This window comes from Dromiciops gliroides, chromosome 3 (genome assembly GCF_019393635.1).
Source record: "Dromiciops gliroides isolate mDroGli1 chromosome 3, mDroGli1.pri, whole genome shotgun sequence".
Taxonomy (NCBI): domain Eukaryota; kingdom Metazoa; phylum Chordata; class Mammalia; order Microbiotheria; family Microbiotheriidae; genus Dromiciops; species Dromiciops gliroides.
Window position 1 is genome coordinate 361569278 of NC_057863.1, and position 25013 is coordinate 361594290.

At 35.1% G+C, this 25013-nt stretch overlaps 1 protein-coding gene across 3 annotated transcripts in view; it reads right to left on the minus strand.

Annotated features, from left to right (window-relative positions):
• Positions 1-25013, minus strand: part of ACVR2A (activin A receptor type 2A) — a 142747-nt gene that overhangs the window by 36266 nt on the left and 81468 nt on the right. For all 3 annotated transcript variants that reach the window (XR_006355697.1, XM_043996214.1, XM_043996215.1), the window contains exons 2-4: positions 20669-20876; positions 14977-15086; positions 14615-14769 (exon numbers count right to left, since the gene is read on the minus strand). Coding sequence is in view for 2 of the 3 variants with exons in the window: in XM_043996214.1 (XP_043852149.1) it covers positions 14615-14769; positions 14977-15086; positions 20669-20876 (473 nt within the window). In the remaining variant the exon portion in view is untranslated. The remainder of the gene's footprint in view (positions 1-14614; positions 14770-14976; positions 15087-20668; positions 20877-25013) is intronic.

A 25013-nucleotide genomic window follows, 5' to 3' on the forward strand; every position in this document is an offset into this window, starting at 1 on the left:
AAAAAGTTGGATCTGTGCTGATTACACTTCTCAAAAGTAGTCAGTAAGAGGATTTTGAGGAAAGAAAGGTTAGAAAACAGTAACTTTTTTCCTTTCATTAATTTTTTCTTTAGTTAGGCTCATTTGTTGTGATAGACTAAGAGTATGTTTCTATCCAATACTGTAGATGTGAAAAATTTTAGTAAACTCAAATTATAAAAATTTTACATGTAAAAGTAACCATGTTTTTAACACTAAAAGTTATGCAGTGAAAAGAAACTTTATAATTTTTAAACTATGAAAGATGCACAATAAAGCAACAAAAATCCCAGAACAAAATGTTTAAGTATGTATTTACAAAAAAAGTCACAATCATAATACAAACAGCAATGCATCTTACCTCTATCATTATATGAAAGGCATGCTTGTGAAGAAAAAACACAGGCAAAAGAAATTATGATTTATATTCAAAATGAGATGAAAAATGACACATCAATCATGAAAGAAGAGGAAGGAAAATGTTGGATTTGCTTTTTAAAAAGTTAATAATGATACAATTTTTTCAATTTATTTTTTCCCATTAAGTAATGATAGAAAAGTTTACTCTTGAAGGAATTAATCACAGCAAAGATTCTTGGATATTATGAGCCTACAGGATCATTGTGTATTTTTTCTGCACTCAAAAATACCTGATATTTTAAATATCAAAATTAGCATTTGTCTTCACCCGACGATGTTATTACTGCTAATTTTCCCTAACATGTTCCAGAAACCCTCTAAACTGTGTTATTGTAATTAAATAATTTAAAACGAGTCAGCTTTTTTGATTAGTTTTTTTAACACCAGATGGCAGTGTTGCTTTATCCAAAAGCTTTCAGTCGCTAGTAAAGGAATGTTTACATAATACTTATCATATGATATAACTAAATGGCAATAAACAGTACATTTCTATAATTGTGAAAAGGAAGAAAAACATAATTCTAGGGTCTTAATCAAGTCACTATTTCATGGTTTGGACCTTATTTCCTAACGAGAGCATCCTGTCACCTCTGGGATAAGAAGAGAAGATCACAAAATCCTTCCTGACTTTCTGAATTTATTGATTCCTCTTTGGTAGAGATGGTGAATAAAATAGAAAAGCTGGATATCACATATATATATACACACACACACACACACATATATACACATATATATTTTTATAAAAGGTATTAAAACTGTGGAGTGAGAGTGTAGGATTTTATTTTCAGTGGAAGAAGAAAGTATGCAGAAAATAGAAATAGATGACACATTCAAAATAAGTCTGTCTTTAATTTATTGCTCTGACCACATCTAGTGAGGAATTGTAAATTCTTCACAAAAAGTTCAGCAAAAGTGTCAAGTGCCTCCTCATAGATCTTTTGATAATTGTGTGTGGATTCCAGTAAGTTGGTTATCTATCCATTTGTTATCTCTCAAAATTGCCACATGACTAGGCCATTTCTTTTTCTAATCATAAATCTTTCTGATGACACACATTGCTTGTGAGTCAATCAACAGGTATTTAGTAAGCACTATGTTCTAAGTGCTGAGCTACAAAGACAAAAAATTAAATAGTTCCTATATCGTACAGGTAGGACATATACAAAGAGTGGGTCTCTAAGAGGCCATGGGCAGTGACGTTACACATATATAGCAACTTCTGAAATCTAACACCATTTGTTTAATGACACCACCACCATTTATAGAAAAGCATTAAAAGCTCTTTAAGAACAAACAATATTTCTATCGTTTAGCCACCTAAAAATTGATATAGCCCATAAAATTCAAATATCTAGAAAAGTATGCTCTGCGTATATGAAGACTGAACTAAAACTATACTATGGAAAACTAAAAAATACATAGTTGAGTATGTTTCTGAGTTTTAAAGATCTGTATAAAAATCAAACTTAAAAAAAGAATTTCACTAAATTTTGGGTTTTATTCACTTGTACCACTGCCATATGCTTCACTTTTTTCTTGTCTTCCTTCTAGGTCCCAGCCATCATATTACTTCTAGACCATTTGAAATTCATCCAGGAATCATAATCTATTTAGCTGGTTCTGGAATGAAGCTACTTTATCAGCTCCATAGCAAAACTCATACAGCAATTCATACCAATTGGACATACCATAACAAGATTGGACAAGGCTTTCGAAAACTTGTGGGTCACGTGTGTGCTCAAGGACAAAAATATCACTGTATTCAAATACAGGCATCACCCATAATTCTTAGCATAAAAGGACAGTACTTTTGTTCAATAATACTAACAAATAAACTAGAAGCTGATTTTGCTATATTCACATGAACATAACACTGTTATATGTGGATGGTGCTAGAAAAATAGCCTTATTATCTAAACCTCAATATTAAAAACGAGATTCTGCATGTATGAAACATGAAAAGAACAATGCTAGAAGAAAGATAAAATACCTTCAACGTCCAACTACATGTTGTATTAAACAAATTCCAAGTAAAATATAAAGCCTTCCCTCTGAAATCACCTCTCATTCACACAGCATATATCTTATATGTACATAGTTGTTGGCATGTTGTCTCCTCAATTAGACTATTAGTTCTTTCAGAGAATGAACAATGTTTCTGCCTTTCTTTGCATCTCTAGTGCTTGTTGGCGTCTGCTTAATAAATGATTGCTGAATGACTGACCAAATTTGCAAAAAGAGAAAATAAACTTTACAGATGATAAATATAAAATTTATAGATGATTATTACCAAACATAACAGAATTATAATGACAATATGCTAAGAAGGTGTAGTCGATAGAGAAATGGCCTCAGATTCTAGAAAACTTGGATTTGAGTCCTACCTCTGAAAAGGACTATGTGAGTCCAAGGAGGTCAATTAACCCTCTCTGTGCCTGAGGCATCTCTCTAGACCATAAATTGGCAGACCTGCAATCTTTAAGGGAAGAGTTTTTTCCTCAGTGGAAACTCTCTACTCCCTTTCCACTCTCCCACTTTCCAAACAATATGGAAAAATAGTGGCTTACTGGTGGGAATACAGGATGCCTCCAAATTTGGACAATGCCCTAAAATGCAGTCTTTTTAAAGGGAAAAAAATATTCTGGTAAACTGATTAATTCTTCCAAAGGCTACCAATACCATCCAGGATGATATATCTTTTAACAATACAGTATAATAAGCTTTCCATACATTAGTAGTTTCTTGAGCTACTATGGTCTAAAAAAAATTTTTCACCAGTCAGCTAATCTCATGACAAGTCTCTCTGAATTTAGAACGGCAAGTATACGACAGTAAGAATACACTTATTATATTCAAAAATACATGTTTATTTTGGAATTATACTTTTTTCCAATTTGAATAACAATGTTCTGTTCATATTGATCCTCATTGCTCTTTTTCTTAATCACTTTTTTTGTTGGTTTCTTCCGGACTTTCTCATAATATGTCATCTTTGCTACTATCCTCTCCATTTAAAATGACACATCTTGAAAAACCGTACAGAACAAATTTAAGCGATATTCTTCCCCTTACACTTAAAAATGAATAGAGTTCCATATAGCTCCAAAGATATCATCTTAAATCATAAATTCTCCACCCAAGAGTGCATTTACAGGCTATACTGAAGGTTGCTGTTGCTCTTTGGGCAAAAGCAAGATCTGAAGTGGTCTATATTTGAATGAATAATCAAATTGGTGTCAACTACAGTATTCATATTGTCATAAAAATAAGATAACTGTTTTTCATCCACTGAGGAACATATAATGGAAAAATCATGAAATATCAAAACAGGATAGACAATGCATAGAGTTGATTCATCAATAAGAATATCCTGGACAAACACCAGGGGTTCAATTCAATTCACACATTTGCTGAGCATCAATTATGTTCCAAGAACAACGCTAGACACAGAGGATACCTAGATAATAATGGACAGATATTGATCCAAGACCTTATCTAAATAAGAGAAGAGAGTACTGAATTACTTTGGGAAGTTAAGCCACAAGTTTAACGACCCCATGCTTTTCCCAGAATCAAAGCCCATCATTTTAATATTAATATTATTCTTTTTTGTGTGGGGGGCAATCAGGGTTAAGTGACTTGCCCAGGGTCACACAGCTAGTTGAGTGTCAAATGTCTGAGACTGGATTTGAACCCAGGTCACCCCGAATCCAGGGCCGGTGCTTTATCTACTGCTCCACCTAGCTGCCCCTAATATTGTTCTAATGATGCTGCATGACCATGAATCATGGAAAACCACAATTTTTGAAGAATTAAAGTTTCAATTAACCCAAACGGCAAGAGAGAGGTACATGGTGGCAATGAATGAACAGCAACATATTGTGAGCAAAGAACTGGGTAGGTCCCCACCTCATTCAACTGAAACTATTCTCTCCAAAGTTACCAGTGGTCTCTTAAATGCTAAATCTGATGACCTTTTGTAATTCTTTATTATTCTGGAAATTTCTGCAACATGCAGACCACCCTCCAATAATGCTCTCCTGGTTCTCCTATCCAATGGCTCCTTAATTTTCTTTGTTTGATCATCCATATTTATACCCCCTAACCTTGGGTCTTCCCTAAAACTCTGTCCTCTGTCCTCTTCTATTTTCCTTCTTCACTGTCACTGTCACTTGATGACCTCTCTGGTTCCCAAAGGTTAATTTCCATCTCTATTCAAAATATTACTGAATCTCTATCTACAGCCCCAGTCTCTTTCTTGAGCCTTTGTCCCAAAAAGTTCACTGAAAGAGCAGATCCCATATTCAATTCATGTTCAACAATTCTAAAACAGAACTCCCTATCTTCTGCAAAAATCTATTGCTCTTCCAACATCCCTGTTTCTAGCAAAGGCACTATCATTTCCACAGCTTGAATACAACCTACCTTTAAAACCTTATCATACTCTTCCTATGATAAGCAAACCGGCTAATTGTTTCTACACTAATATATATATATATATAATAGCTAAACTGACTATTGTGCTGTTCCTCACATGAAACATTCTATCTCCTCTTTCTGTTCCGCATTACAAGAAGTACTCATATTGATGCGATTAATAATCTATCAAAATAGCCAAATCAGTATATTTATTTTATTGCTTATATAATTTTCATCTATAACTGCTGATAAACGTATGAAGAAGATATGTTTAAAGGAAACAAATGTTAAGTTTGGGAACACAGGTACAACTTGCTAACAGTTCCATCAACGTAAATAGTTTCAGATGCCTTAACTGGATCATGAATTTAGATATGGAAGGAATCTAAGACATCATCCAAATTCTCTCATTTTACAAATGAGGAGACTGAGGCCTGGAGAAGGTAAGTGTCTTGCCCAGAGTCACCTTTTTTAGAAGTATCTGAGGCGAAGTTTGTACCCAGAACTTCCTTATTTCAAATGTAACACTCGATTATACCACACTAACTAAAATTCTATCTAAGTATTACATCTCAAAATTATTATCAATTCCTAATCCTTCTAGTTCTTCTCATTTAACTCCCTTTCTAGACCCCCCTTTTTTTTTTTGGCAGGGCAATGAGGGTTAAGTGACTTGCCCAGGGTCACACAGCTAGTTAAGTGTCAAGTGTCTGAGGCTGGATTTGAACTCAGGTACTCCTGAACCCAAGGATGATGCTTTATCCACTGTGCCACCTAGCTGTCCCCCCCTTTTAATTAATTCTTGATTTAATCCAGCCTCATCACTTCTAAGACTACACTGAGGTTCAAAGCACCTGACCTAACCATACCTTGATGAAGAACTTTAAGGACTTTAAGGATTTCTCTAAAAGATACCGCTACTTAATCAAAACCATCAAGTAAGCTGAAACTGAGAGGAAATATAAAAAAAAAGCTATCATATACATGTAAGGCAGATCTTAAGGTTCTCAATGATGTCTTTTAATTGCTGGGCAAATATATTCTCAACATTTCAGGGTAGTCGTAGTACTAAAGTCAAGAAGCTAATTAATAACTGACTTGCCTTAATGAAATCCTTATTCTTCAAAAGACAGAAGACATGACCAGGGAAACTACTTAGATCTGATCCTGATCACTAAAGAGGAAACTTGGGAGGAAAGGGCTATTCCATAGTAGAGTTCTTGATATATCACAAAGATAAAACCCAGGCAAGCATTTCATCATCCTTTGCCTCAGTTTTCTGCTGTAGGATGAAGGGTTTGGATGAGAAAATCACTAAAGGATCTTCCAAATCTATGTATTATTCCATAATTCTAGATTCTGGGAGATAAAATTTCTAAGAGTCCAGAGAAAGAATAGGTAGGATACTGTAGCATAAAATTCTGTATAGGAGAAGTAAAAGAAAGATGCTTTCAAAAGAAAGAAAGAAAGATGCTTTCATGAAAAAATTCTAAACGCACAAACAAAAAATGATAATGTTAAGTCTAAAGGGAACCATGTCTTTGCACAAGAAAATAATTAACTAAGGCAGATAATGGAGAATAAATAGAAAACAAAGATAACAAGATGAAGAATAAACTTAAAACATAAATAACAAGATGGTTGCCTATATGAAGGCAGGCTGATCAGTTGCCCAACTCCTATTCCATCAAAAATCTAAAAATTGCTCTAGGCAAAATGATGACCAAGAAATCCAGAGAGCAACTACAGAAAGTGATACCTTCCAGCCAAGAACTGAACAAAGTTAGCCAAGGCCTGAGGGCAAGAGGAAAAGAGCCTCCAGCACTAGCACAGGAAAAACAAACAACAACAACAAAAATCTGGCAGCCTCCTAGATTGAAAAGAGATGAACCATAGGTAAGTACTGCTGCAAGTCTCTGGGTCTGGAGGCTCAAAGAATAGAAGCCTCCTTCAAGAAAGCCCTGAGGTCATCAGAAATCCATAACAGAGGGTGCTGGAAGGGAAAAGTTAGAAGTGACTAGGAGAACTCAGCCTGGGACATCACAGAGTTTATGAGGTCTATAGAACTCTGTCCTGAAATGTCATAAAAAGTTCTGAAGATCCAGTACTCTGAGCTTTCAAGATCCACAGTGGAGCAAACCCTGGGAAGTTGCAATCAGCACAGGCACTCAGGTGACTCAGGGCCAGACCAAGCAGGGCCAGCCACTTCACCTTTTTAAGTGAAGAGAGCAGAGGTTGGCCCTGGTACAAAGGCTCATTAAAATGATTGTATTTAGTTATAGTTCTGTTCTCAGGCAGGCAGGCAGGCAGGCAAGGTATCAGGAGAAGCAATGATATAGGCAGTCTAGGAACAACAATACAGCTTGAAGTAGATCCCAAGCCAGAGAGTAAGTAGTCCCTTCACAGTATCCATTAGCACTTCAACTTGAATGGTTGTTGAATATCCCCTGGAAAAACAATGGTAATGGAACGACTGCAACTGTGGAAACCAAGCAAGATCCTCTCCCTCTCTCCCACTATAAGTCAGTCATCCTTCTTCCCCCTGCAGAAGAACCTAAGCCAACTGGTTAATGGAACTGATGATCCAGTGATTTCCTCTCTCCTCATCAGCTAGCTAGCTATTCAACAGAGGCACTATCTGAATTCTTGTTCTCCCCAGCTCATTGACCTTGGCCTGGGCAACAGGATGTTGAGAATACAGTCCTGCATCTTTTCAGCAGCATGTATATTTCAGGCTGGCAGCTAAACCAGCCTGAGTACCCCGGTTACTGAACACAACCTCTAGGTTCTGAGGAGAGGAACAGGAAGGAAAACCCAATTATCTGCCAGAGAAGATGCTAGATCTTCATTTGTAGCAAGGGTCACCTATGCAAGCACAAGTTCCAGAGTATTCCTTATGATGATCCATATGATTTTCTGAAAATGGATAAAAAAATGAAACCTTCTTGAATAATTAGAATTTCTTGTTATTAACATGGTAAATATGTTTGAAAAATAAAATGGTTCCCTGTGCATGCTAAGATAACAAGGGAATTAATTCAATGAAAAATATTTTGTCCAACCCACCCCTCCAAAAAAAAGAATTACTGTAGATCTAAAGATGCCCCCCAAAATCAACCTAGAGAGAATGCCTTAACAACTGCATTTTGTTTTGTTTTGTGAGGCAATGAAGGTTAAGTGACTTAGCCAGGGTCACACAGCTAGTAAGTGTCAAGTGTCAGGCTGGATTTTGAACTCAGGTCCTCCTGAATACAGGGCCCCTGCTTTATCCACTACGCCACCTAGCTGTGCCCAAACCCCATTTATTGCCCAAAAAAACTGAAGCAGTGTCTTCCTATAATTCACCCGAAGGGTGAGATAATATAAATCCTACTACATTTGGAAATTAAAAAAAAAAATCTAAATGCTTCTTGGCCTTTTATAGACAAGCATCTTATCACTTGAAAATTAACATTTATTTGTTTATTCCCAGGCTAACAGAAGGAAATGGATCTGAAAGGAACGTGGGGGGGGGAGGGGACGACCACAATAACAGGAAGGTCCAGAAAAAAGAAGAGTACAGTCTTCCCCTCTTCATAACATGGCTCAGCAAGCAGAAAGAGACAGTCAACATCCAAAAATATACCTCAGTTAATAGGCATGTGGGGTCTTTCCAAATCTGATGGGGAAAGTGGGAGATATAATTCAAGTTATTTTTAAACAGGTGATTTTTTAATAAAACATATACTTTAGTTCTAAAAATTAAAATAAACATTTTAGTTGGTCTTTAATGCAGTATTTTTAAAATTACTTTGAATCTTGGGGCAGCTAAGTGGCACAGTGGATAAAACTGGCCCTGAATTCAAATCAAGCCTAAGACACTTATTATCTATGTTACCCTAGGCAAGTCACTTAACCCCAACTGCCTTAAACAAACAAACAAACAAAAAAACCACTTGAGTCCTGAATTAAGTTTTCCTTTGTATTTGAGCAGATTCGATCTATTTATGTGCCCATTTCTGCACAAAAGCCATAACAGATCCTTTAGTAGAAGTGACTAATTACAAGACTACTCATACATACATTCACATGTAATTAACTCCTAAATGATTGGGGGGGGGGGGGGCGGCGGCAGAATAAGAATGCTATAATTTGTTACCAATTTAACAATAACCACATCTTCCTGTATCCTTGGTGCATAGTTGTTTTTTGTGTATTGTCCACAAACAAAAGTTCAATGAGTAAAAGTTTTGAAGCTCAGCATGGATTTCCCAGTGTATAGTAATCTAAGGTGTCAAATATGTTCACTTTTTTACATTCAAAACGATTGGAATTTGCCTGACTCAGTTTTTCAAAACACCACAAAAAAGTCAGGCAGGGACAGTGCAACATTTTTATTAGTCTTTTTTGGAGAAAAACCTAGATGCTGTGTTATACTTAATTAATGGTTAAAACAACAACAACACCACCACACATATACACACACATACACACACACACACACACACACACACACACAAAACAAACAAGCAAAAAACAGACTTGATTGGTATGGCTATCAAGAAAGAAAACATTTATATTTCAACACTGTAAGATCATCTATTAAGATGCAATTAATACATTTGTTTTAGAAACAATCCCTAATGTTATATCCCTGCTATTGTAAATCAAGCAATTCCTAGGGCCCAAATTTCATTTGCTTAGAAAGTAAACTCTTTTTAGCTACAAATATGAATCTTCCATGTGAGGAACTTGAACTTGTATGTGGGTCGCCAGAAGATGTAAGAAGCCTCATAAAGATTATATTAATATTCAACCACAGAAAGGTTGGGTTTGGTGTTTTGTTTTGTTTTAAATAAAAGGGAGTCCATGGATTAGTATCCTTGTAAATCTATGACTCATGGCCACAGGAAAACTGGTTTACCTTTCATTTATCCACTGATGTTTATGAAGTCTTTCCCTGCCTACAGACAAAGAAAAGCCATTGCACCGGTTAAAGGTATTTGTGTAGTGTGAATTAAAAGATGATTCAGTTGATAGTTTTAGATTCACAAACTCAAGATTACGCAGACAGATTTCACCTAACAAAGAAAGGTTCAACTGTTTAGGCTTCACCTTTAATTTATTGCAGAGATATAATGACAGTATGTTGCATAATAATCTGAGCACATTTACAAAAATTCAACAGGTAGTAAAACCCATTCCTCTCTCACATTCCATAGCTCTGACTCATTTTTATTTTCAATTTCAGATGGCAGACTATCTTTTGTATTATGATTTGAGACTCTCATCATTTATGTCCTACAACATGTCCTCGTGATGCTAATAATCAGCAACTATAAATTCCTTGGGTGAAAACAATTCTCTAATATCATTCAGAGATGGAGTCTTGGGAAAATACATGAATGTTCAATTTTCTGGGAAATTTCCCAAAGGATTGCTGACCACTCCCATGAGGAAATAGGAAAGTTTAATAATTGGACTAAGAGCACAAATAAGGCTCTTGGTGTTCACTCATCAGCCACTATAAATTTCTTCTCAAACACAGTTGTGGGCAAGCTTTCCAACGCTATAATGAAGCATGCACATTGCTAAGTTGGAATACCGAAATCTTAGAGTAACCACAATATAAAATTTCTGCTTTCATTTGGTGCCAAGTCATATATACAATTAGATTTTTAACCAAAGCTTTGGAAAAAAAATTCACTGAGTAAAGAAATAGTAACCATTACTTCACAGCCTACTATAGTGATTGAACTCTCTGGGGTGAAAATACTGCAGAAATGATGAGCAAATATGTGTGGCTAACATGTAAGAAAGATCTTTACTGTTTAATTGACATAAATGTTAATGCTGAATTTTTAATATAGGGATATGAAGGAATAAAAGTGTTCAAATTGCAAGCTATTAGCTATACAGAATTAATTTCTCAAAAAACATAATTATAGAATCACAGATTTTGAGCAGGAAAAGACCTTAGAAGTCATCAAATCTGACTCATTTTACACAAAAGGAAACTGAGGCAGAGATGAGCAATGATTTACTCAAAGTAACAAAGGATGTAAGTCAAAGAAGCAAAACTTAAATCCAGCCCTCTGACTCCAAATTCATCACTCCTTCCATTGAATCACGTTGCCTTCCCAATAAACTAAAAGGTACTTTATTCCTTCCATCCCCACCCCCAAACACAAAATTTCAGCTCCTCCCTCACTTGCCCATCACAAAACACACAGCAGCTACAGTTCAAGAAGCACTAAAGCCAGGACAACCGGACAACCCTGGAATATAAATGTACATATAAGTGGATGTGGATATGTGTGTATATACACATACACATATACATATATGCGCATGAATATTCACACATTTTAGTAATCCTTTCATTTCTCCTTAATCCCTCCCAATTTGAAAACCAGTGTTCTAAAGGATTAAACTATGTTAAAAGTATAGCAGTGTCTTTATTCTGTTTTAAATTCCCCCCTAGTTCTAGGTATATTAGCATTAATGCATTCAATTTAGTATTTAAATCATTATGTAGTCCAAAAGTTGGTAGAGTTTTATACACATAACAAGCATTCCATAATTGCTGAATATTCTGATGACGTATCTTCAGGAAGAGAATTTCATAGTATCTTAAGGTCAATAATGAGACGAGTAAAAAAACAAACCTTCTTGTAAATTCTCAAAGGCAGTAAGTACTATAAATGACACTAATCATCATACAGGGGAAAAATCTTGAAATGACAGGAATATCCATTAAGTTAAATAGAATAAAGTTCTGTTTTCTGAAACAGAAGACCAAGTAACCTTACATAAATAATATAAAATTAAAAATAGTTCCTGGAGAACCCCATGTCTATACACAAAGCACAAAGCATATTTAAAACATGCTCCATTCTGTATTTGTGATGGCTGGGTAGTTCATTTATGCAACATTCCTTTCATTACACATTAATAAGAGTAATGAAAATGTCCACTTAAACATAATTCATAAAACCTAATTTATTCCCTCTTCTCAATAAACCACCCAGTTTATAAGGATTCAAAACAAGGAATCAATGCAGTAACATATAAGTGAAACGAATATATTAAAGTAAAAGTCATGGGGACAAATAATTCAAGTCCTATAGAGACAGTTATCTCTAAGTTCTTCATGAATGATCTTGAGTATATTTAATAAAAAAGCCTAAAGCTTCGAACAAACAGTCCCCCAAAGAAAACTATTTGGCAACTCTATGTTATCCAGGATTCAGGAAAAGCATCTCTTATATATTATTTAGATAAATACCAGGTTTTCATATTATTGTGAACCTTAAATTTGTGATTATACCTATAAACCCAAATTGTTAATGTCTTAGACAATTATATACAATGTATTCTGATTTGAAATCTTAAGATAAAAGAACAATGATTACTATAGGGGAAAAAAGGCAAACTATGTACTATGGCTAGCCAAACTGAAGTGTCTTTCAGATATAAGAAAAGCAGATGGCCTTTAAATGCTCTTTGGACATTTTGGCTTACTACAAAGAGTACCATACTTGGGAGACCTGGGTTTGAGTCCCAAGTCTGAGACTTACTATCTATGTTTAACACAAACCCTTTGAACATCAGCTTTCTTATTTGTAAAAATGAAGTTAGTAATACTTCCACTACCTACCTCCCAAAGTTGCTATTAGAAAGGTGCTTTATACACTAACGTGGTTTTCTCACATTTTCTCATTACATCATATTTCACATAATCTCTAAACTCATGTACTCTCTCCCTCTTCTCAGCTTTGTGCTCACCTTCTCATCTGCCAGTCTTCAATCACAGTTTCTCTCCATTTCTTCACTTACTGAATTCCTACCCATCCTTTAAAGCCCAGTGCCATTTCCTCCATGCACCCTTCTCTGACCAGCACTCCCCTGCTCCCACCAGGTCTCAGTCAATAAAGGCATTCACCATAAAACTTCAAATAATTCTCTAATGAACTTGGCACAAAAAGTAGTGAATTATTTGTGTTTGTAACTTATTCCCCGTGCTGGACTATAAATTCTATGAAGGAAAGAATCATGGCTTACCTAAATTTGGAAATGTTGGTTGGATCAATTTTTAATACAAATATAAATTTCTAGAATTACAAACCAATTGTTTCCACTATATTTAAACCATAGCTATTTAAAAGTTTAGAAACTAAGTACTACTTTATAGGTATTTTACCTTTGTGACCTTTTTTAATCTTATGTAGATTAAGGGATCAGGGAACTAATGCAAAAAAAAATCACTTTAAGTCATGAGAAAGAAATGTATTATGTAAATAAATCATCAGGGCAATAAGTTATTTGGGACCTAAAATTATAAGATGACCATTTCCTTTTCCCAGTAATTCTACAGCTATTACACAGACAAAGATAAAGCAAGAGGTTCAGAAGGGCAAGGTAATCTGATCTTTAAATCAAAAGAAACACAAATAGCCCAGAGTTTAGAGAAGTCCAGAACAAACACAATCAAGCATTCAACTTTCTGGGCCATAGTACCATACTTATATTATAAGGTGTCATATATTCTTGTGATCCAAGGTAAGGAAAATCTAGTTTGTTTAATATGATCACCCAAAACTAAGCTATCAGTAACTTTCTTAGAAACTAAACTCAGAAAGACAACTATCACTAAAAAGGTTTGGGAGACATTATTAGAAAATGAAATTCACTCCAGAATGAGTGCAGACAAAAGAGATGCACTTTAAAAGCTCTTACTCTTTATCCTAGGTACCTTCTCTCTTTTAAAAACAGAAAACAAAAAACTGTGTTATTCTGATGCTCTTTCTTAAAATAAAATGCTTATTATAAGGTACATCCTCTGAAATTTTTATGCTATTACTCCTTCCCACTTCCTCGAGGTGAGAAGGATCTATCAAGAAAGGTGGCTTGCTGGGGTAAGCTAGGTGGCACAGTGGATAAAGCACTGGCCCTGGATTCAGAAGGACCTGAGTTCAAATCCGGCCTCAGATAGTTGATACTTACTAGCTGTATGAACCTGGGCAAGTCATTTAACCCTCATTGCCCTGCAAAAAGAAAGAAAGAAAGAAAGAAAGAAAGAAAGAAAGAAAGAAAGAAAGAAAGAAAGAAAGAAAGAAAGAAAGAAAGAAAGAAAGAAAGAAAGAAAGAAAGAAAGAAAGAAAGAAAGAAAGAAAGAAAGAAAGAAAGAAAGAAAGAAAGAAAGAAAGAAAGAAAAAAGAAAGGTGGCTTGCTGAGTTTTGAACTAGGCTTTTGAGGGAGAAGCTGGATTGGAGGTAAGGGAAAAAAGAATTGGAATGGTCAACCTGCTCCCACCTCTGTTTCCCATGAATGAGTAAGGAAAAAGGAAGAAACCTAACAGGGTGCATTCTGGAATTATTTTTACCCTCCCAGAAGTGGTAGAATGAAAATAAAATTCTCCAAAGAAGAACTGGAATGTTGCCCTATTCCCTACTTCATCCCCCATCCATCCTACCTCAGGTTCTAGGAAAGAAGGGACTTTGGCATGATAAATTAGCAACAGAATTAACCAAAATCTCCATGACAATATAACTCTATAAACTAACTAAAAACAGGACACTGTTCTTAATGTCCCAAAAAGTTTTCACCAAGTCACTGAATTTCTCTACATGTACCTGTATTAGCAAAAGCAAAAACCAACCAGACTTTTAATGACTTAGCAAAACCTTTCTTATAAAACAAACAAAGCCAAAAAAAGGCCTAACATATATTGTTTTGAAACAACAGTAAAAATGAACATAATAGAATAACTTACTTGGGTTGGAACAAGTACAGGAGGATATGCCAATTTGTGATGCCTATACATCCAAAATGAAAGCAGCACAATTCCCGCAATTAGCATGATAGGTACCAATGAGTAAAGCAAGGTGCTGAACAAGGGTGGCTTGGGTGTAACTGGATTGGAAGTTGCTGTCAATAAGAAAAATAATTACATTCCAAACTGATATACAAAACGTTGTATTAATAAATACTTACTGATGGCTCAAAAACTTAGTAAGGAAAGAGAAAAACGGAAAATGGAATAAATCTAAATCTTACCTACAACTATCAAAATCATAAAAAGACTGAATTTTAACTGGCTGGTTGATTAGACCTTTCCCCCACCTGCTAACTTACGTATTGTGATCTCCATCTCTGGAAAATAGAAAAACCTTTCATTGCACATGTTGCCTTCACAGCAACAGAAATATACTTCGGGGTTGTCCTTTTTTTCAACACAATCATTCCTATAAACAAACAAGAAAGATAAAGAATTAAAATTGCAGCCTTTTGATTCATAAACTATAAAAAGTTTTATTTTAAAATTGTCAGCACTAAAATAAATTAATGAATATTGTATTTGTTAAATTTAACATTTTATTGATTATGGTCCATTGATTGATTCATTTAGCAAAAATGGCATAGCATCCTGTTACTGGATCTTTTCTGATCAAAAGCCCTTTCTATATTTAATTCTTTAAAGTTTGGTTTCTTGTTCCTTTGAATTGTTTTCTAATAATCATCATTAAAGTGATCTAAATTTTTTCTTTTCTTTTCTTTTTTTAAATCAGAAAGTTGTGAGAATGTATCCTCCTGTTTAGTAGTACTGAAATCTTATTGAGATGCCTCACTGTGATATAGACATGATTCTCGGTAATCAAGGAAGTGCAACCCTCTGACAGGTTTTATCAACCTAATGTCCAGCAAAAAGAGAGACAGATAGACAGACACTAGTACCTTAAAATTAGGCTAAGTTCAGAAGGGTTCATTATGAGAAGGTTGAATACTAGGTGTTGACAACAGCAAAACATGAAGGTCTACTAAGATAGTGAAGGACTGTAACATGAAGTTGGTGAAGGGAACAGCAACAATGCTGAAAAAAATGTATCTTTTTAAATCCTTGAGTATGACAGTGTTAGTAGTCATATGTTCTAAGAATATCTTATGCTCAATGATTATATGAAATAAAATTCTCCTCCCCACCTATTAAGAAAAAGGCAGCATACTATCAATTCTACAATTCAAGTTAATGGCAGGGATCATTAGATTACAAAATTCAGTTATGTTTGGCCTTGGAATATGCTCTGTCATTTTAACAGTAGCAGGTTTACATTCCCTAAACACATGGGGCAGTGTTGGTGTAATAAACATGCAGATATAACTCAATTGTATAAATATACAACTAAAGAAGCATTCTGCCTTTCTGAGAACTCTATACAAAACAGATAAATATGATGTTATTAAAAGGTGTTTTATACAGAAACATTAAGATGAAGGACATGGACTCTACCAAAATAAACCTAAATAATAAAGCAAAATCAGGCCTTGAACATCGGACCTGTATATAACAAACAGAAAACATTGAAATTATTGAGTCTTTCTTGGTTAATTTAAACCAAAAGTTAGTTAAAAATTCATCAAACAAATTTAAGATGTATTTTTTAAATAACCTGTGATCTTCTCGTTGGAGTGAGATGTTGAACTCACAACTACAAATACATTCAGTCCTAAAGCTGAATTTTTTTAAGAAAGTCTCAGTAAATTTTAGCAGAATTAAATTCTAATAAAAAAGTAATGTCCATGGTCATCTAGTTAATAGATAGCAAAGGGTAGATTCAGTATTAATAAACATATCAGCTGACCAATTTTTATGAAAATTACTTTTCACCATTTAAATTTATGTTTCATTCTCTGGCTACCTATTTTATGCATTTTTGAGCCCTTCCCTTTATTTTCCCTTTTTCCTATAATCTTATTCATTTTTAACTCATTTAGAAAAGCTGATGCTTAAGATGAGAAGTAGCAAGGCATAGTAACAGAGCTAGCTTTTGAGCCCGAAAACCTAGATTCAAGTCCTTGCCTCTGCCACACAGAAGCTGTGTCACCCTGGTTAAGGCACTAGACTGTAAGAATTCCTTACACCCAAGAAATTACAGTTCCTTAAAAACAAACAAGCAAACAACAAACAAAACATTTAAAAACTACAAAACTCAAAAATGTTGAACTTTTCCCCCAGAACGAAGCTAAGGAACATTGTGTAATAGAACTATTCATTTTAGCTGCCATAGCTGACTGTCAATGAGTGGTCTAGATTGTGTTTAGTTTTTAATCTTTTATAATTCTCTTAGTTTCACCAGATTTTCCAAAATGTTCCTCCAGGAGTGGCCAATCAACTGAGAAGGCTAACAAGGAGTGGTTTAGCTTCTGCATAAGGCAAACATTCTGCTTTGGGAATGTCTTAATTATCAGGCTATCTTTCTTGACATAAGCTTCAATTGGCTATTCTGTACCTTCCACCCATCACATCCGATTCTGGCCTATGGGGCCCGGACAAATCTAATCACTATTTAATTCATGAAGACCCTTTCATTTCTTTTCCAGGTTAATATCCCCAGGCCCTTTAACCATCTTGTATTAAATGGAGTAAAGACCCTTCCCCTTTCCCACTGCCCTCCTTTGGACACTCTCTAGTTCATCAATCTCCTTGTAAAACTTTGAACAAGAGGGGAGGTCTGACAAGGGTGGTGGTCCAGGTGGGCTCTTCTCACCTCCCTATTCCTGAAAGATATGCCTCTCTTCATCAAGCCCAATAGTGCATGGGTATTGTAGCCCCCATGTCATCCTACTGATTTATACTGAACTTGTTATCCACTAAAACCCACAGATCTTTTCCAGGACAACTAATGTCCAACTCTATCTTCCTCATCTTGTACTTGTAAAGTTATTTTTTTAGCCTAATTCTAATATGTTTATCCCTCTTGAATTCTATCTTATTAAATAGATTCAGTCTGTTGCTCTAAGCCTGTCAAGGTCCTTTCAGATGATAACTCTGTCGTCTACCGTGTTTTCTATCCCTTCCCAGCTTTGTCACCCAAAAATTTGATCTGAATACTATCTATAATTTTATCCAAATGGCGGATAAAAAGGTAAAACAGCACTGAGCCCAGCAAAGATTAGAGTCCTACATTCTGCCTTGCTGACCACTGACACACAAAAACAACCCTTTAGTAAGGCTTTTCCAACACTTCTAAATCCATTTAATAGAACCCAAATTCCTCCACCTCCACAAAAATAGTAAGAAATATTTTATACAAAGCTTTGTTGGAATCTGGGTAAACTACATCCACAGCATCTTCTTTATTTACTATTTGAGAAATCCATCAAAAAAAAAAACGAGGGTAATGTGGCATGACTTGCTCCTGATGAAGCCAAGCTAGCTCTCTGTAAACACTGCTTTTCTTTTTAGATGTTCACCAGGCAGGTCTTTAATGACCCATTCTGGAATTTTCCCAAGAAGCAAAGTTAAAAAGTATCTATAGTTTGCAGACATTGTTTTCTTCCCTTTTTTGAAAATCAGAACATTTGCCCTTCTCCAATTTTGTGGTATGGCTCCCATTTTCTATGATCTTTCAAATTTCACTGACGGTGACTCCATGAACACATCTGTCAGTTCCTTTATTACTCAAGGTGTAATTCATCTGGACCAGGTCACTTGAATTCATTAAGGGAAGTTAGATAGGAGCTTTCTTACTATATCCTTACTTATCTTGGGTATAAACTCCTTCTTAGTCATTTCCAGGGCAAGGGTCATTATTGCTGACAGAGAAAACAGGAGTAAAATATGAACTGAGCAGCTCTGCCCCACCCTCAGTAGTAAGTAATCATTATTCGGTCCACCGATCCTTCATTGAAGGTCCTCTCCCTCTTAGACCTTTTTTCTCCCCTAATATAGCTGCAACAACACAAATCCTTTTGTTGTCCTTAGTTTTGTTCAGCTCATTTTGAGTTTTAGCCTTCCTGACACTGTTTTTACAACACTCTGCCACCTTCATTCACCCTTTATTACCTGACTTCATTTCTATCTTTCGTGCATTTGTATTTAAATCTGAGTTGGGGAGATCTCTATGATTCCACAAAAGTCTCTTCACACTAATCACAATTTTCCTCATTTGGAATTATGTTCCTTTAAAAACAGTAAGGGGACCTATTAGGATCTATCACCATCACCACCACCATATATGCTTAAAGCTACCTATGTGACCTTGGGCAAGTCATTAACCCTTCTTAGCCTCAATTTTCCTCATCTTAAAAAGAGAGAGTCAGTGGTTTCAAAGGTCCCTTCTAGCTCCAGATCTACAATCATGTAAAATTGGGGTGTCAAACTCAAAAAGAAATATATCCCTGTGGGCAAGCAGGCTGACAAAACAACAATAAAAACCCACAAATTAACAATATCAGTGTTATGCTGTATTTTTCTTTACTTTGTTTAAGATTTTTCTATTACATTGTAATCTGGTCCAGGAGCACTAGGACAGAAGTTCGACATCTTTTGCATTAGATGTCTGGGAAATAGAAGTCTCAGATGGCAGAGGCTCCATGCCATGCTGCCTTCTTCACAAGGTGCTTTTTGACCAGTACCTAGCACAGGGCCCTGGATTATAAAGGATGTTTCAAAAATGCTTAGTGACTTATTCATACCCCAAGTATGTATAGAGAGACCTCCCCAACTCAGAAACCCCTTCAATCAGAAGATATTCAAAAGTGAAAAAGAAGAGCTTTTTGCCAAAAAGGATGCAAGGATCTCAATCTATACTTGTGGATCAATAATAACTTACAATTCAAAAACTCTCTGATCCATTAGCTGTTTCTCAATAAACTTAAGAATTACTAGGAAGTAATGGATTTATTGCATTCCATTTTATTTTATTTTTAGTTCTAAATTCCCCCCCACCCACTGTGAAGACAAAAAATACATAATCCATTATAAATAGGAAGTCATGCAAAACAAATTTCCACATTACACATTTCAAAAATAGAAAAAAACAAGAACAAGAAAAATATATGCTTCGATCTGTATTGTGAGTTCATATCACCCTTCTAACAAGGCCATGTGGACAAAAAGAAATAAATAGTGGGAAAATGAAGTCTGTCTAATTTATAGACTAAGTAATTTTCCTATGAATGTAATGTAGATCTAACACCTTTTGGATAGAGTTGCTCAAATGTATCTATCACTCATTAACGATATATAGCTAAGCTCAGATGTGGAGGCTAAATGATGATCATAATGAGTACCAATTAGTACTGATGTCACATGATGAATTAAGCACTCTTTAGCTCTGAAATGGAAGGTAACTGAGGATTTTCCCCCTAATCTCCTTACCACTGCCCTCATAAAAATCAAGCAGTTTAGCCAATAAACACAAAATACCTGTGAAAATCTCACTAGGGTATCTCACCTTTAGTCAGAAATCCAACCGCTATGTCACTCTACTCCAAAATGAAACATTTAAAACAAGTTCAGTTAATGAAATGGCTTTTTAAATCAGAAGGTTTTTCTAATGTAATTTTAATGTCAAGTTAAAATGTCTCTTGGGAAAGAAAACAAAGGACTCTTCTGAAAGAAATAAAATAGAATAAGATCACATGCTTCAAGAAATTTAAGGAAGGAAACAAAAAATAAATGAAAGAATAAGGTTTCTAATGCCTTTGTCTCCTCTATAGATTGGGCAAAGAAACCTTTAAAGCAATTAGAAAAACAAGAACTGTTTTCCTTGAAAATGGACAAAAAGCACTTAATAATCCTAACTTCAGGGAGAAGTAGTTCTAAGTATAGGTATTACATTTGCTACATAGATAGTTATTTATATCAGACCAAAGATGTAACCTGCTTATTACTTTTAAAAAATATGATCACTAATTTTATCTAAAAAGAAGTAAATATTATAGAAATATAGCAACCCATTAAAATCCTTTGTATTAGTATTCCTCTGTAACTCAATAAAAATATTTCAGAGCTTCACATAAAATAAGACTTTTGGTTACTTACCTGTCGTAACAGTTAATATCATCCAACCAACAACCTTGCTTTACTATTTCAATAGAGCCAGAAATATTTTTCCATGTTGCAAAGCAGTGTCGTCTTTTATCTTTGTCACCATAACAAGGTTCAACACCAGTACGATTCGTTCTATCTTTTTCCCAATTAGCATTATAGAAGATGCACTCCTGCGTTTCTGATCTGCCAAGTATAGCACCTGTCAAATTAAAAGAAAAAATTAACTGTTAACATCAGAAATTAGTATTTTATTTAAGTATTTAAAGTCTTGTTATTTATGTTTTAAGATATGTAAGATAGGGGCGGCTAGGTGGCGCAGTGGATAAAGCACCGGCCCTGGATTCAGGAGTACCTGAGTTCAAATCCGGCCTCAGACACTTGACACTTACTAGCTGTGTGACCTTGGGCAAGTCACTTAACCCCCATTGCCCCACCAAAAAAAAAAAAAAAAGATATGTAAGATAACTTCTTACTTCCTACTCCCGTCCTTTTTCCTACTTCTATTCTCTACTCAGCATACATACATAATCACTACCAACTCAAACAAGTCTATTGAGAAGAATAATCAGGTTTTCTGCTTCTTATTCTCCTTTTAATTTCTCTTCTTCACCCTGGATTTCTCCATGAATTCCATTATGATTGAGGATTCTGGGATACTAAAAAAGTAACCATTTGTTTAGTTGCTTCAGTTATGTCCAACTCTTTGTGACCCCATTTGGGATTTTCTTGGCAAAGATACTGTGATTTGCCTTTTGTTCTCCAGCTTATTTACAGATGAGAAAATCAAGGCAAAGAGGTCACACAGCTAAGGGTCACACAACAAAAAAAAAATACTTAAACCATGTAGACTACATTATTCAGGTGTGTGTTTGGCTTTTTTTAGGTGGTGCTTTTTGTTTTTGTTGGGTTTTTTTTTGCAGGGCAATGAGGGTTAAGTGACTTGCCCAGGGTCACACAGCTAGTAAGTGTCAAGTGTCTGAAGCTGGATTTGAACTCAGGTCCTCCTGAATCCAGGGCTAGTGCTTTATCCACTGTGCCACCTAGCTGCCCTGATTGGTTGGTTTTAAACAAAAAGGACACAATACCACAGTTGGTATGGGAAAGGGCAAAATTGTGGTTCTACCAATGATTTCTCATGTAACCCTGGCTATGTCACTTCCTCTCTATGTTCTTCATTGTTTCATTATCTGTAAACTTGGGAAGTTTATTAAGTAAATGATCTCTAAAGTCCCTTCCAGTTCCAAAAAGTGCCATGACTCCAATGACCTCACAATGTCTTCTGAGACATTTAAAGTTCATATTCCTCCAAATAATTCTAAGAACACTAATAGCAAAAAGTAAAAGCAAAAAGAGCTTAGTCAATAATGCTGCCACATTGATTCAAGGAGGAAGGGTTTAAAAAGTTGACTCTTTTTTAAGTCTTCAGCTTTTCATCATTGAAACATCCATTTGAACAGAGATTTATATTGTATTAGTCATAATAGTTAACATGGTAGTAAGTGTCAGATGAAAGGAACACATTAGTGGAAAATAACTGAGTTTTTGTCTCCTCTTCTCCTTTATATAGGGCCTAGATATATGATTCTTAGGGCAGGTAGTTGTTAGAACCACTTTAAAAATTCTTACTGGAACTCCAATTTACTTGGAATAAGAAAGTCCACCCATGCCATTTTGCTAGAGGGCTGTTATTAAATAACATAAAAATAACTTAACATTATCCATACTTAAATGGCAGATATCATTATTATTAATCAGTATAGAAATAATACCTAGATCTTTTTATGAGGCTGGGGAGGGGTTAATATTAAAGGGGGAGGGGGGATTGCTGTTTCATCTAATAGTAGTCAAGCAACCAACATAAACTGCACTGTTACCTAGAAACATACTTTTTTCACTTACCTTATTTTTCTTGCTTTTTTTTGCAACATAGCTAATATGTTTTGTATGACTTCATATGTATAATTGCTATCATATTACTTGCCTTCTCAATGGGTGAGGGAGGGGCCAGAGAAGAATTTGGAAACTTAAAAAATAATAATAAATTAATTCTAAAGTATATTTTTTAAAGCAGCAGTTCTCATGTTTTTTGGTCTCAAAACCCCTTTGCATTAAAAATTATTTAAAACTGTATTGATATGCTTTGTTTTTATATCACAAACCTTTAAAGATCATTCCCAATTCCTATGGATTCTCTTATAACAGAGAAAAAAGAGTTAAGTAAAACTAATAGTACAGTGTCCTTTACATTCTTAATAATTATTGAGGACCTCAAAGGGCTTTTGTTTATGTGGGTGACAGCTCTCAATATTTACTGTAATAGAAATTAAAACAAATTTTTAAAAAGACTTAATTCATTTTAAAATAATAATTTAAAAACCCATTACATATTAATATAGGAATACATTTTTATGAAAATAACTACATTTTCAAAGAGTAACATTGCTTTACATATTTTTTGCAAATCTCTTTAATGTCTGGCTTAATAGAACACAAGTTGATGCTCATATCTGTTTCTACATCAATTTATTGCAAACATTGTTTCAGCTTAAGTATATGAAGAAAATCTGCCCTCAAATAGATATGTAGTTGGGAAATAAGGGAAAGAATATTTTACTGGGGAGGTGGGAAGGCAACAAACATTTATTAAGCACCCAAGGACCAGGCACTGTGCTAAGCTCTTTATAAATCTTATCTCATTTGATCCTCACAAATCACAGGAGAGGTAGGAGCTATTATTATCCCCATTTTAGAGATGAGGAAACTGAAGCAAACAAAGGTTAAGTGATTTTGCCCAGAGTCATATAGCTAGGAAGTGTCTTAAGATCAAATTTGAACTCAGGTTTTCCTGACAAAAGGCCTACACCAGCAATCCATCTACTATACCACTGAGGTGGTCTTAGTATTATGAAAATATGGGTCCCCAATCACACTTTGAGGACCACTGCCTGAAAGCAATGTTCTAACTTGTACCCATCCTGACTGTCCATTTTTAGGGAGGAAAAAGTCTAATTAATAAGTTCCTCTGATTTATCAAGTGATCTAAGCTCAACAGAAATTTTAAAGTTTCTAGATCTGCACAAGATAAAAACCACAGCAAAATCAATCACAAACTTCAGGAAGAGATAATATTGAGACAATATAAACCCACACTTAAACTCTAAAAAAAACATAAAATGTTAAAACTGTCAAGGGAAAAGGTAGAGACTGGTGTTTCTTTTCAGAGGGAAAAAAGTCCTCTGTGGCCTTTCTGGAGCGGGGAACTCCCCCTCAACATCAAAACTTGTAAACAAGGTAGTAACGCTTGAATGCTCTATAATTCAAATGTCTGATATTACTTATATTATGTGAAAGCCCAGGAAAAGCATGAGGGAAGTGGAGTAGGAAGGTAATGAGGGGCATTGACAATATTTTCTTAGGCTAATATATCATAAATTTAGAGCGAAAAGTAACCTGATAATCCATATAATCTCGCTCATTTTACAACCCCAGTAACTAAGAACAGAACAGTAAAATGACAAGTATATATAAGTATATAAAAGTGTTACCCATTTCCCAACTCTCAATTTAAGGTAAACATCAGATGTGGAACTGGCAACATGGTTTTTTCCATTTAAAAAAAAAATGACTCCTTGCTATATATTTGTAGTAATACTATTAAAAAAAAATTTATAGTGAAAAAACCTGTAGTTTACAGGATTTACCCTAGGAGCAGAGGGGTCCCAGTGTAGACCAGGCAATACTGATCACTCTAAAATAAGGACTGCACAATGCTCCAGCCATCTTAATACCATACCCACTTCATTACAGGCACTACCTCAAGCCAACCCTCCAAATCTTACCCTAGGGATCCTAAGCTGTTCTCTGTTCTCCTTAAATAGTCTGACCCAGACCCATTCCCAGCTGTTCTCCAACCATCTTCAAGGCATACCACCTCACTTTAGCCTTATGGCAACTCCACTCACCATCCCCATAACTATCCAGATCAAAACACCCAGGCCATCCTCCCCATCTATATGTTGTTTTCCCTTATTCTAATAAGTAATAATAATAATAATTATATAACTTCCTTAAGTGCAGGGTCTGTCTTGCTTGTATATTTATATTCCAAGACCTTATCATGGTACCAGGCTTTCATTAATTTATTAATTTCATTAATGTTTTCATTAAAATACAGTTATAGGTAGACTTAACATGAAGAGTAAGAAACATTTTTATATGACCAATCTAAGAATTTGTGGAATACGATGAGTATTTGTTACAGAGCATTTGGTTGGTGTTTTTTCTTTTTGGGGGTGGGGGAAAGGCTGAAGAGGAAAAAAAACGACTGATAATGAAA